Raw genomic sequence first — 15,144 nt, forward strand, 5'->3', positions numbered from 1 at the left:
TATCTAGATGGAAACAGAACACCAGAATAGGAAGATCAGAAACCCAAGACTGGATAGCACCACAGTCCTTCAACTAAAGAAATAACTAGCTGCAAAAGACAATGAGTAGTAACATAATCAGTAGTTTACACAAGTATTTTCAAAAAGGTGACAGTCTTTGAAACCAAGATTACTTGATCCACCTGCCTCTACAGGAAAGGATGACTCAAGGATGAAATCAAAGAACATAGCTTAACACTGATTCAAACATCCGTTCCAAAAGAGAGTTTATGCCAGCAGTTGAGACATGACTGACATAGCAATGGGTTGTATTCTGTTGCTAATTCTGTCAAACTGGATTTGTGCGACCCCTTCGGTTATCCTCCACAGATTTTCTAAAGTGTCCAGCTCGTAAGACTTCTCCAAGCATATGGAGCAAAGAGCAAAAACATTAACTGGTGCCAAAGGAGTAAAATTCCTGCTGGCTCCCCAGACAGCTCACAACAACCTCTAACATTTCAATCCTGACAGCCAACACTCAATGTTTGTCATGGTTCCAGTTAAATGTATCTCTGAAGCCAATAGCTTCTAGCACCTTTACTAAGCAAAAATACATACTTCTCCTCCAAACTGGCACACATCTTACTTGGCCACCTGTGGAACTGGTGTGGTAACGAGTTCTCAAATGCCATCACTGAATCCTCACTTGGGTTGATTCCTGGTGAATCATACAAAGAAGCAGAAAGCAGGGCAGAAGCATACAAAAAGATGCAATATGTGAAAAGAGGAAGAGAGTAGCAATTTAGGACAGGAAGAGATTTGAAAGTCAGCAACATACGTATTTCAGAATGCATCTTCTATAATCAAATAGTTGAGCTGCTGTGCATCAGTGAGTCAGATGTTATATATATCACATAAATGCTTTCTAACAAATACAAAATTATTTCACTGGTCTTTTTGTCCCTGTCGAGTACCTCAAAAGGCAATAACTTATATTCCTAAAGCATATATGGCAATATTACCATCACATTCTCCAAATCCAGGGATCATTTTCCAATTCTACCAAAACCAAGTATCATACCCATGGACAGACAGACAGACAGACTTCAACCACAATCTCCCATGGTGAAACGGTGCAGGTCAAAGGTATTTTCCTCCCCCACAATGAAAACTTATCAGGCTTTTGTAGGCAATTTTTACACGCCTTTCTCAATGCCTTTAAAAAGGAGTATCACAGTTATCAGGTGTCTATTTCCAGTTCTAAGCCCATTGCCAAACTCTTACATCAGCTTTGCCACTCTCTCAGAAAACTAGAGCCTAGAGAGCTAAAGTTTAACAAAGTTATATGCAAACAAAAACGTGTCTAAGGTGAAAAAGCAAGGCACTCTTAGTTATAAGAGTCACTACCAAGTATGGATTATGTACATATAGCTGACGGCAACTAAGATAGTCAATGAATATTGTTTCAATTAATGTGCTATGCTTCATAACTGCAGTGGGCAAAGCATGCATACACTGTTACACTGGTGCTGCTGATCAGCAGTAAAATATCAACACCATAATCCAATCAAGTTTGAGCATGTGCCCATACTCCTGACTTATTATCACCTCAGAGCTGAAACTATGAACTTTATGAAGGTAAATTAAATAAAGAAAATAAAATTGAGGAAAGATCAATGAGTATATTCAACTGTCATATCTTTGCAATTCTTGAATATTCCACTTTCTGTAGTTTCAAGAAATTCTGCACAAAATGTGCAGTGTTTTAAATGGGCAATATCTTAAATGGGCAAAATAAAAGATAAACCATCTTAGTCAAATATTTTACCTATGATGAACAACCCTTAACATAGACTTGAAAGTCTTATTTTAGAGACTTATCTTTTCTTTTTAGAAAGAAAGAAAGGAAGAAACACTGAGCTGATTAAACCACCAGGAGATTCAATACAAGGCAGGATATATTAAGAGCAGTGGTAAGAGTCTGTCAGAAAACTGCTGGGGAAAAAGCTATTTTTTTCTAAGAGTAGAGCAAACCCTCAAAAATGAGCAAAACAGCTTCGAAAATGGGCAACAGCTTCCCTTCATTTCTGTTGGAGGAAATGCTCCACCACCACACCTTCTTTTACCACTAAAACAAGCTGTGATGGGTGATTAAGCTGGAATGCAGTGGCCCTTTCACCTGGAGTGGTAGGGACTTCTACTAGTACTGCTCAGTTAGGTAGTATCAGGGGATATAAGAAACTGCAAGATAGAACAGCAACTTCACAGACTAGAAAGCATGGGTGCCCAAAACATCTGCACCTGAATTCTGTTAGAATCCTTCTATTTCCATACACTTTAATTCCCTTCTCTTTGTTGCTGTGATGTAAGAAAGGAGTAGCCTTCCAAGGCCAAGCCTTCTTAGACACTGTAAAGTCAAATCTTAATCTGGTTTGGAGATCAAAGAGGAAGAAAAGCTAACTCATATATTGTTAAAAGTTAAAAATTAATCCCACAGGGGCTCCACTCTTCTATTTTATGCTGGTAAAGCAGCTGCACCCCAGGGACACTTAACAATATTTCTTCTGTAACTACCAATGATTCCCTTCCACACCCAAAGATATAAGTGTAGCCAACAACTTCTGTTAGCACAAAACCACTGTCAGTACTAGGAAGTAGTTGTGGCAAATAATTTACATTTCACTTATGAGCTATAGGCTGTCACCTCCTTGCCCATGCAAGTCCCAAAATGTTTCACAAAAAACATCTTTTCTATTTTGTCCTGGGTTCAGCAGCAGCAGTCATTTTTTCTACTTCTTAGTAGCTGGTGCAGTGCTGGTTTTTTGACTTTCGGCCTGGGGATAATACTGATAAAGCCGATGTTTTCAGTTGCTGGTCAGAATGTTTACCCTGACCAAGGACTTTGTGAGTCTCATGCTCTGCCAGGGAGGAGGGGAAACCAGGAGGAAGTAGGGACAGGACACCTGACCCGAACTAGCCAAAGAGGTATTCCATACCACAGCACGTCATGCCCAGGATGTAACTGGGAGTTCCCTGGAAGGGCTAGATCACTGCTGGGTGGGGGCGAGGTATCGGTCAGTGAGGTATCGTATTCTCTTCCCTTGTTATTTCCTTTATCATTATTATTATTATTGGTGGTAGCAGTAGTGATTTGTGTTATACCTTAGTTACTAAACTGTTCTTATCTCAACCCATAGGAGTTGCATTCTTTCGATTCTCCTCCTCGTCCCTCCAGGAGCGGGGGGAAGAAGCCGGGGGGTGGGGGGGGAAGTAGACTGCGTGGTTCTAATTTACAGCCTGGGCTTAAACCACGACATGTTTTGAAGAAGTTTTTGCACGCAAGAGACGAACGGGAACCTTGTACCAGAACAGGAGGAGCTGTTAACAGGCTGTAACACTACCGTTGTTACACCACCACCATGTTGATTCATAAGCAAAGCTATTGCTAGTCTGCTAGTACAACCTACTAGCCTGAGAGAATAAGACCACCACCAACTCTATTTTCAGTACTTTGGTTCTTCCATTCACACATTTCTACTGAAAAATATCTCAAATCCAGAATATAAAGTTCTAAACACTGAGCAATAGTCCTGTTTTTCAAACACAACTCCTCCACAGAAAAAACATTTTAAGCAGTTTGAGTATTGCTGAAATTTACTGCATGCTACTCTCTAACCTTGCCTTTAAATACCAAAAATCTCTCAAAAAGAAGATAAACAAGATTAAAAATTATGACATTTTAAGAAAAAAATACCTGCTGCAGTTGACTTTGCTACTCAAGAGAATCTAAGGAACAGATGAAAGTTCCAACAAATTAAAAAATCCTTTGCTTCCTAATGAATTGAGTCATTCAAGAAGGCCCCTGCAGAGTGTATCCTACAACTCAGGAGAAATAATCTGGCCCAAACTCCCAAGCAATGCGCATACTTGATTATCATAATCCTGTGTGAATTTTTCCTAATCAAAGTTTTTCTGGTAACTTTTAATCAAGGCCCAGAGGAAGAAAAAAAGATAATTGTCTGGATGTACTCAATTAAAGCTTCAGCAGGACACACAACAACACAGCTTCACAAAATACTCTGTCCAAAAAAAAAAAAAAATAATACCAGGATCTGAAGAATTGTTTTTCAGTTTTATCTATTTTTGGCTGAATATCAGGTTTTCAATCTGTACTGAGAATGCAGAAGCAGATTAGTCTCCTCCTCCTCATTCCTAATAAAACATGTTAACATCTGGCAACCCAGTTCTAATGTTATTTTCCCAGACCAATCCATACTTCAAGTTCTGAATGACACGCATTTTGTACATTTCGCTCTTTATAAAAGAACCAAAAGGCAACACATTAATCATTTAACCAGCTACTTATGAATAAGTTTCTACCACAAGTCTTTTCTTCTTCTGAGCATTTAAAAATTTCATTAGGTTAGGCACTGGAGGGGAAGGATTGTTGATTTCTCACTTCACTAACAGAATTATTACCTTCACATGCTCCAAAATATTCTATGATATTTGACAGGAAGCAACACAGTCCTCTTCTAAACAGAGTAATACACTTAAACTCACTAAGAGGTACGATCAACTTGAAATCACAACTACAGCATAATTAAAGATAAATCAAGAACTACACACACACACAAAAAAAAAACCACTCCACTTTCAGAAAAGCTTTTTGCCAGATAATCCAATTTTTTACCATGAATTGTCATTTTAAAGCAAATTTAAGTCAAATCCACTAATAAAAAAATAAGACTGACTGCTAGTCATCTGCTTTATAAATGGAGTCTTCAAATGTACCAATACCCAGCACAAACCTCACACAGTACTAAGAAATCAAATACAAATTATTTTATCTTTAAAGGACAAGTGTCTGGCATTATTTGAACTGCTTCAGCTAAAGAAATGAATTTAAGACAATAGCAAGGGCTGGCACAACCATATATTTACTTGGGAATTTCTGGGAATGCCAGAAGATGCAAACTATAATAAGATTTAAATCATCATCAAATCTGTATCCCTAAATATGACACGGAGAGAATTCCTAACTTAGGAAAACTCAATCCATTCAGCTTCCTTGTTCCTTCTCACTAGTGGCCACCAATTTCTAATCACAAAGAAATACATAAATCTATGTGAACAAGTAACATCAAATTCTATTACGCATTTTATTCCAGCAGACTTCTAGAGACAATATTTGCTATACTCTAGTGAACATCTATTGATATACATACAAGATTGTCTTCCTGGGGCTGATCCAAGCAGTATTTTTATTTAAGCTGAATACAAAAAGATGAACAATTTTGTATTTGCAATCACCCAAGGAGAAACAATTGTTTTTTAATACTGTGTATGAAAGGATGAATAGCTAGTAGCATCAATCAGAGCATTAATTATAAAAAAAGAAGCTGTCTCACAATTCCTGCTCTACCACCATTAACTTCTGTCCTTTAACACATTAATACTGCTCTCAGGAAGGCAAATGACGGGATTCTCTCCCTTCTTTCCCTGCCACCCTGGACTGATACCTGTTTTTCATTCTAGTGATTAAGGTGACCTCAGAGAAAGAAAAAAAAAAATAAAAAAAAAATAAAAAAAAAAAAAATTGCAAAGGCTGGCAGGCTCCAGAATACCTTCTGAAAGCCCTCAACTATCAAAAGCAGGCAGAAGACACATTATCTGACCTTCATTCTATCACAAAAGGTTGCTTATTGGCTCTTTTTACTTAACCTATTTATTTCCTTTTTTCTTTTTTTTTTTTTTTTTAATAAATGAAGCTATGCAGGATTCAATGAATGTGTAATATTAGCTGTTTCTCCCTTCAAAAGACAAAAACTCTTCAAAACAATGCAAGATGCACAAAACTTCTGGCTCCAAGTACTGAGCAAGAGGCCTTTGCTGTGCTCTTCCCCTCTGCCCCAGTGGAAACTTCAGAATGCAAGCTGCTGGAAAGCTTGTCTCTTGGTTGTAAAACAAGGCTACATAAGAGACCTGGTGATAATACTGAACACATTTGTATTTGTTGACCACAGCTATAACTATGGCTAAGTTCAACAGAAGTTGCGCATTCTCTCTTTCATTTTAATAGGGATAATTTAACCACACAATCTATGGGAGTATTCACCAGGTAAATTATACCTGTATAATTTATAGTGAAGATCCTTTAGTCTGAAAGCCTTAGCTCAGTACAATTTGAGCAAACAATTACAGAAAGTGCTTGATCACCGAGTTTCACACATTGTTTGAGCTAAGCTGCTTTAGTTTATTAATTAGAAACTCACAGAACTTTCCAAGGGAGTAGCTTAACAAGACAACATTCCCTGGCTTTTGCAAATTGATTGTTTTGTCTTCTCCCCTTCTTAGAGCTCGAATAGCTAGGCCTAAGAGCAAATACAAGTACATCACTAAACTCTGAATAAACAATCAGATGGAATAACTATTCTTTACAATAAATAACCATACTTTTATTTTCTTGATTTAAATCATAGCTGTATTCATAAGATACCAACATTCAATGTGACAGCTTGAAAGCATTCATGGTTTTCTATATTTTAGCTATATAGTTGGTCTATTTGGAAGAAAGGCTGGTGATAACACTCAGGGACACTGGTTTCAGTAAATTTGCCTACCATTTCTTTCTTTTTCAGAAGTGAATTCTTTCATTCTAGCTCAAAAACTGCGCAGTTGCTGCACAGCAAAGTGTTTCTCAAAATTTTATTTATGAAAGCAGATTAAAAAAAAGGCAAAAGAGACTTCTTAGGGCCTTTTTTATTATTTATTAATTTATATATATAAATTATAATAATTTATTATTATATTATTAAAAGTACCTTTTATTTCTCTTTACTGACTTAAAAGACTTTTCAATTTTAAATTTCACCTGATATTCAATTGATTTAAAGTTTATTAAAAAAAACAAGAAAAAAAAAATTAACCAAGATTGAACTAACTCATCTTGGTTAAATACTTATGTATTTTGCATTTATCTTCTTTTACTGTAGCTTGGCTATATGCCAAAGCTAATATACAACATATCAGTATAGACTGATAACTGAAGGTTACATAAAGGACTAACAAATTCTTAGTGGACAAAAGAAATGTTTTTTACTCTCCACCCATTCTGGTCTCAATTATGGTACTTGCATTTTCAGTTTAAAAAGTTACTGAAATTTTTATCTTCAACACTATTTTACCAATGGCACCACTACATACTTCAAGATGTTACTAATTACCAATAATTTCATTGTGTTCATATCCCAGAATTTATTATATAGTTGCAGTAACCACTCATTTTCTTTTATTTATCAAATATTTTGTTTGATATTTATCAAATATTTTGTTTGAACACCACAAACAGCATCCCATACTGTGACATTTCACAGTACAGAACATGCGCATCATCACTGAAGTTTCAGTTGACTGAAAGCTTTCCTTACTTAAGGTTGGGTTTGTTCAGTTTTTTTGGAAGATATATTAAAAATAGTTTAGAAATTCTTCCTGGACAAAGCTGCCAAATTAAATAAATAAAAAACTTATTCCCAAATTATTAAATAAAAAAGCTGACAATATTAAAGATAAAGCAATAAGTAATTGTTCTGAGAACAGCTGGAAACACACAACTTCCACTAAGACTAGAAGAGCAGGTAAAAACAGACCCAAGAGCAGATAAAGAATAGAACCAAGTAAGTTTAATCAAAAGCGTATGTAATTTTTCTTGAGATGTCAGTGGCCTGAACGTATTTTCCCCATCCCCTACCCCACTGGGTGAAACTTGTGGGAACCTTTTCCATTGCAACTGACTTGTGTTTTGTGATAAAAGATCCTGGTGATCTCGAATGAATTCTGCATTGTCACCTAGCTCAATTATTTTATTAAATGCCTGTTCAGACATATATTTTTAAAAAAACTATTGCTGGAACAAGACTTCTCAAGTAGCACTTGATTTTGATGTGCGCATGTATTTTGATGGCAGCCCACCCACAGGCAGTTTTCAAGGGCAAAGAAAAAATAAAATCCTGATTACACAAACGGATAGTGAAAGCTGACATTCTACACTCTTGACTAAAGCTGGTTGTGTCATTAACTACAGTAGCTCTATTTAGTCAGATTTAAATATCTACATATACAACTCTCATGTGCCTAATTTTAAAGAAAAGACATGAGGTTATTCTGGGTAATAAAACACAAACCTAAACCTGTTCCCATGGATATATTTGTGAAAGCTGTTTAAAGATGTCAAATCATAATTTACAGTTTAAAGTTATCTGGTATTAAAACTGAAAGGAGGGGAAACGTAAAACAATGTTAATTAAAATGTCAGCATTACAGATAAAGTCAATCTTCCAAGTTTAAGATGCAAATAGCTGACATTCTGTGGGTTGAGGGAAAGGCCTTAATTATCTAACACTCTGTACAGCAATGATGTATTTTTGTGCATTTTCAACTGAATTTCCTTGGTGCTACTTTCTACCCGCACTTCTATTCTTAATGCAGGCTGTTTCTCCAGCTGTTCTGAGAGCAACTGTTTACTGCTTATTATTTCCTCAGCATTTACTGCATTTCTATGTTATCTGTAGCTTTACGAGCTCACATTACTAAAGAAGTTATACCAAATTTTCTAAAGCTAATCCATTCCAGTCACTTGTCCTACACTACTTAAAACTTTTCAGAATATTTCTGGGGTTTGGGGTTTTGCTTCTGTTTTCAGGGGGTTTTTTGTTTTGTGTTGCGCTTTTTTTTTGGATTTTTTTTGGGGGGGGGGGTGTTTTGGGTTTGTTTATTTTTTTTTTTCCATGAAAAAGTTGCACAAGCTTGTGTTTTTCTGGGAAAAACCTTGAAATAAATGCTTTTTCTTCAAGGCTTGTTTGGGGGTTTTAATTTTTTTCCTTGAAAAACAAGCATCATTTAAAGTTATGCAAACCAGGTTTAAACCAATCCAGCAGTAGCAAATTAGCCACCACTCTGGACAACACTGAGGTCAGAAAACAAAACAAGATCGCATCACCATTGGCTTCTACTATTCTGGAAGAAAAGCAGTACAGAAAACTATCATTAAGGAATGCCCACACAGACAAAGATCACAATGAATTTAAATGATACACATAAAGGCTCAAAGTCACAAATTTTACAAATCACTACACATCAACTGAACCAAAGGAGCTCTTCAGGCGATGTTCAGTGCCATTGGCCAAAAGAGCTGATTTGTTACAGTTTCAAAACCTTCCTTGTAGGCTAACTTAGAATAAGCTAAACAGGTAACTCTAGCTTTAAGTTCATCAGAGAAATTTTGGTGGATCTGTGAAAATAAGATGTAACTAACCCAGGACATCATCCATGGCTGTATACAATTACAGCAGTTTAAGAAGTAACTAAAACTTCTTTAATGTATCTATATATAATTCTTATTAGAAATAACATGCCCATAAACTGCAGTGACAGACTACTGGTATAGTTAGAGACTGCAATGGGTAGCACAAATATTTCAATTAAACACTGGGTATTTAAAAACACTGTACATAATCAGAAAAAGGACATCTTTTTCTGTCAGGCAACTTACATATTAAATGTTAGTACTGATAATAATAAATTATATGATCCTGAACTGAAAAACACTTAAAATTATACACAATAGTTTCTTTGTAAATGCTTTTCACGCTGAAGATTTAATTGTTAATTAATAGAAGAATTCAGAGCCTTGAAACCTTGCTCACTTGCAAAGGTGTCTGCTATTGAGAAGCTAATTTTACAGTTCAATGCTAAATTTTCATTTATACTTCCTATTAAAAACACAATAACAAAAAAAAAAAAAAAAAAAAAGAACAACCAACAAACACCCAACAATTCTTTTTCCAATTTGCTAAACAACATTACTAAATCAGTAGTTTCCTAACCTCAGGAAAAAGTCATCAGAACATTCTGCAGCTAGCAACATACAGACAAAAAACCTCTAAGTTTCCTTGAATGTCTCATCAAAAGACAACAGAACACCAGTAATTAAAAAAAAAAAAAAGAAAGTGTTATCTTGCAGCTGGCATTTCTAAACTGAAAGCAATTACAACAGCAGACCTACCATGGCAGTGTTTTCAGGAAGTGAGTACTACCCTCTTTCTTTTAGGCAACATTTGACATTCATGTACCCTAAACAACTTCATTTAATTTGTAATCAACATTTCCCCTTTACGGAGGGAGCAACAGGAACGAGGGTGAAGCAAGCTGCAGAAGGTCATTTACTAGGCCAGAGACAGCAAGACAGCACAGGTTTACAAAGTCCCATAGAGTGCCTGCTTCAAGTTTTACAACTACTATTTCCCTGTAGCTCTCACAATTTTGTAAAATACACTACTTAATAAATCATTGTCTCTATTTTGAAGTTATGCTTGTTAAAGGCTCAACGTTAGAACAGCATTACAAAACCGCACTTGACAGAAAAAGCTGACAAAAGGAAGGCAGATCAGACTACCTAAGCTACAGCTAAATGAAGAACATTTTGTACAGTATGTTCAAGTACTTGATCTTGTTTCATTTCAGTATTTCAGGAAGACACACCATGGGGTTTTTTATGCTTCTAAACTTCATGAGCAGAATTTTCACCCCATGAAATTCAATACTCTGACACCTTAAAATTTTTTACTATGCTAAATCCAAGCTAACAGGACAAAACTAATTTCATTCATTTTGTACACTCTTTCTGGGCTGTTCCATTACTAGTGGCAAAAAATGTGTTATACTGAACCAAAACAAAAACAAGAAAGAGAAAAGAAGCAGCAGTCTGAGAAAGGAAACAGGAGTGCTAGATCATCCAGATCTAGAAACAAAATGGAAAACTGTAAGAAATCGAGGAAAAGCAGTGCAGTTACAGGTGAAATCAGGAAAGACAGGGCCTCTGCCATAAAACCCAGCTATCTTCTCTCCTGCCCAATCATAATAAATCACCACCCACTCAGAGCAGCACACAGGGAAAGTGATCCATTCTTGCAGAGCAATTTCTGCAGCTACTATTTAAGAACTCCTTCAGAGAAGGTATGAATAAATAATTCAGCTGGAAATACCTGTCAAGCAGCAGGATGTTTCATGCCACTGTACCTACAGCAACCTTATACAACCAACTAAAAACAGGCATTATTTGTTCACAGGTCTGACACCATACTACAATCTCGTTTTAGGGAGAGAAGGAGGAACCCACAGGCAACATGGGCACACGCTTCGGAACGAGACATTCCTGTCCCCAGCCCCGCTGTGCCCGAGGATTACAGCTCCGTAACGCCAGAAACGCCTGTGAAGATGGAACTGTTGGTCACATCCTTCGACACCGCCCTCACGGTGGCACCGGGCGGGTGTCCCTGACCTTCCCCCGCCTCCCCGCTACGCTGCGGCCAGGAAGGGGACCTAGCCGCCACCTCTCAGGGCGGCCAGAACAGCTGAGCACCACGCAAACCCCGTCTAGGGGGACAGGAATCCCTTCACCTTCCCCTCACCTCCCCAAGGAGCAGGGACATCGCTGCCAGACCTCTCCCCGAGGTACTTCGACCCCGCCGCCCTCCCGATTCCTCGCCCGCCCGATATCCTGTCCCGTCCGCCCTCACTTGCGGCTCCGTCCTCAACCCCTCACCCGCCGCGGTCCGGCCTCGAGCCTCACAACCTGCCCCAGGGGTCTCACCTCCATCCCAGCGCCGGACTGGCCCTTCCCCACCTCGCACTGCCCTGCCGTGCCCTGCCCTCCCCAGACCCGCCGAGCGGCCGCCGGCCCCCCCTACGCCCGTTGCCGCTCCAGAGCCGCCGCGCAACCGACCCCCCTCAGCCGTTTCCCCAGCAATTACTCCGCCCGCACCGGTCTCCGGAGCGCACCACCACACACACGCCCGGAGGAACAGCTACTCCCGACTCCGGGCTCCCACCGCCGCCGCCGGGTCCCCACACTCCGGCGCTGCCTCGCCTGCACCGCAGCCCCAGCTCCACCGCAGGCTCCTCACCTGCATGGACGCCATGATAGATCCTCCCCCTCCCCTCTGTGCCGCCGGCCCAGGCCCACGGAGACGCAGCGCCGCGCGACCGTCCCCTCCCCAGTCACGTGCCCGTGCGGCCGGCCCAAGGCCCGAGCATGCGCAGCGACAGGGCTGTGGGGACAGTGGTGCGCTGTTGTTACTGGGTTGCCACCGCCCTGGGCTCATGGGAGGTGCATTGCTGCGCCCAAGGGCCTCTCGGTGCTGTGGGTGGCCTGCTCTACCGGCGGCAGTGAGGGAGTCCTGCGTCTCCGTGGTGGAGTGGGCTTTGACTCCCCGCCCGATCTGTCTCTTTGTAAGGGTTTTTAGCTGTGCAGTCCAGAGTGTTTAGAGAACGTTGGTGATGGTGGCTGTGGCCGTCTACGGGTTTCTCTGGGCTGTGGGAGAAGGCCTGCCTGCGGCTCGCGCTGATGGATAGTTCTGGTAAGGGGAGACGTGTTTCTGTGGCAGTCTGCCACAGGTCATCAGATGGACTGATTTTTCTACACTGGTGGTCCAGAGACCAAATTAGCATGGGTGTATTTCAGAGAGAGCTTTTTTGCATTCTACGTTTTCCTTTCCTGGACTGGAATGTCTTGTGGCCTTTGCACCGGATGATTTTGTGGTAACTGTGTAGGTGAAAGTAAACAAGCACCATTCACTACAAGCAACCTGCATGCAATCAATAAGTTAAGCAACTTGTGGAAACACTTTGTCGTAAAGCAGTTGTTCCAGCTGTAGTATTGCAGACCTAAGGGATCCTCAAACATAGACAATTTTTTTTCCAAAGATAAACCTATAAAACTCATAATCTAGTGGATATATAATATCAGGGGTTACTAAAGTACTGATTTTATAGGTCATTATAATTTCCATCGACTCACTACTTTGGCTGACGTTCAAAAAGCAACATTGGAGTACCGTTCTCTGCCCCTTCATACCCACACTTCATGATGATGTTAAAGAATCCCCTTGTGTTCCCTCTGATCTGTTGGCAGCACCTGATTTTTCCTTCAGAGATGGCCTAATTTGTGCACATCCAATGAAGTTATCAAACAATTGGTTTCAGTTTGTATTTATTTTGAAACCTGATTCTTTAATTTTAGACCTCAAGATGGGTTGTGCATCTGAAAGCCTGCCTACTTTCTTTAACCTTACTATTTAGCTTGACACAAGATACTACTTCAACCTACAGCTTTACCTTCCAGTGTATTTTTATGTATCCTCAACTTTAAAAACTGCTAACTGGAGGAAAACAAAAACCCAGCACAACAAAGCATAAGCTTTCAATTTGTATCCAGTGTCAACAGTATTGCCGATGTCGAAGTGAGCACATCAACTTCTGGGGCTTGCTTAAAGGGACAAACAAAAGGCAGCATCACCCTTGTCCTGTGAGGCAGCTGCAGAAGAAAGCGAGCCTCTTGGCTTTGTGGGAATTTGCTGGTGACAGAATTGAGCATGTGTTGATTTCTGAGTGGGAAAGGAGACTAGCATGCCCCAAGTAAGGATGGAAAAATGATCGCCACGTAAGCCAAATCCTATACTTATTGTTTTCTAAATTCAGCTTCAATTCTCAGTAACAAAATATGACTTCCTGATGCTGTGCAACCTGGCACTGCTCTACCAACTCCATTTAAATAACATTTAAGTCAGAAGGGTCTTGCTCTGTGTCTTTTCAAGTCAGTATTTACGTACTATATGATTCTGCAATGCTATTTAGGTTGCAGAGGATTTATTGCATTAAGTAGACAGATTAAACCTAGTAGAGGTTTTTTTCCCCTGCAGTTCTTTGAACTAACTTAGGCATTAAATGGAACATCGCTATTTCTGTTTTACTAGATGTTGTTGTTTTGCATGAACCAAACATATGTTTATCCTAAAATACACTTCTTAATGCCATATGCCACAAAGATAGCAAGAACATCAAGTTTAAGCAATGGACATGTGTTCGGTTGTAAACATGGACATATTGACTATCCGTGTTGATGTAATCACAGTGAGTTAACCTGATTTCAATCCAGTATATTCAGTTTCTTAACCACGTTCCAGAAAACCCTTGTTGAAGGTCAGAAGATACGAAAAGGCATAAGCTTATGAATGCCAGCACACTTTGTAGGCTGCAAGCTGGTTTTTGCACGGAAAGATCAGCTTTGTAGTCTTAAATGATCTGTAATTGGTATAAATATGACTTATACTCTGTAACAAGGAAAAAAATATCTCTGGACAAAAAGCCACCTTAGCAGAAAATCGTAGCTTTTAACTGCCCTTACCTTTAAGAAGACTTTTTTCCTATCACACAGAGGTTTGCAGTGTTAAAAATAAGGCACCGTATTTTGAACTAAAATATTGTTTACTTAGATATAGCTTCAGTTGTGCTGCAAATTCCATTCCTGAAGATAGCAAGCATGAAAAGCAAGGGGCAGCTTGCCCTTCACATAAATAGAGTACAAATTAATTACTATCCACCCTGTCTTAACTGGGTATGTAAGAAATTAAAGCATTACTCTGTAGCTGAAACTCATGACCAGAATCCCCCCATCCCTAAATTCACCTTGAGTAGAGTTTATTCTTACAGGACTACCAGTGGTATATTTTATCACTGTTGTCACATCTTTGTTTTTTAAAGTGTTGCACAATTGCCTAATATGTATGTGCAACATTTTTAGCTCTTCATCATCATGGGAATAGGTGCAGCTGGAGAATTTTCCCTGTGTTTTATTGTTTTGTTGATTTTTTTTTTTCCCTTTCCTCATTTCTCAGTAACCTGGCTTTGAGAGAATGCTTTTTAGTAAGGGTTTTTATATAGTGCATGGGGATGCTCTAGGGATTCAACCTCCTTAAGCACAATAAGAAAACAAACACTGTTAGCAGACTCCCAGAGAGAATTTATGTGAATATCAGTATTTTCTTCCTTAAATACAGTTCCATTCTTGATTTTGCAATAGCTCATGGTATTATTTGTTCTCAGTTTCTCAGTAATCTCAGCAATAAAGGGCCCAAAATCCCAAAGTGGGTAGATTTCACAAGGAATCAGTTATATTGTAATGTGCTGTTTATTTCAGTGCTCACCTTTACCTATGCAAAATGTACAAGAAAACACTGCAGTTAATCCTTCCAAATCTGTTGCAGGTGTAGAGATAGCCAATGCAATAGCTGTTTGGTTTTTGAAAAAGAAAGCTTTAGTCTTTGGCTA

General features: G+C 39.1%; 1 protein-coding gene across 3 annotated transcripts in view; it reads right to left on the reverse strand.

The window, feature by feature from the left end:
* UBE2W (ubiquitin conjugating enzyme E2 W) overlaps nt 1-12,028 on the reverse strand; it is a 66,655-nt gene extending 54,627 nt beyond the window's left edge. For all 3 annotated transcript variants that reach the window (XM_080611572.1, XM_080611573.1, XM_080611571.1), the window contains exon 1: nt 11,943-12,028. In XM_080611572.1, the coding sequence (XP_080467698.1) occupies nt 11,943-11,957 (15 nt within the window). In that variant the 5' untranslated portion in view covers nt 11,958-12,028. The remainder of the gene's footprint in view (nt 1-11,942) is intronic.
* Nucleotides 12,029-15,144: the final 3,116 nt, after the last annotated feature.

Source organism: Psittacula echo (genome assembly GCF_963264785.1).
Source record: "Psittacula echo genome assembly, chromosome: 2".
In the NCBI taxonomy this organism is placed as follows: domain Eukaryota; kingdom Metazoa; phylum Chordata; class Aves; order Psittaciformes; family Psittacidae; genus Psittacula; species Psittacula echo.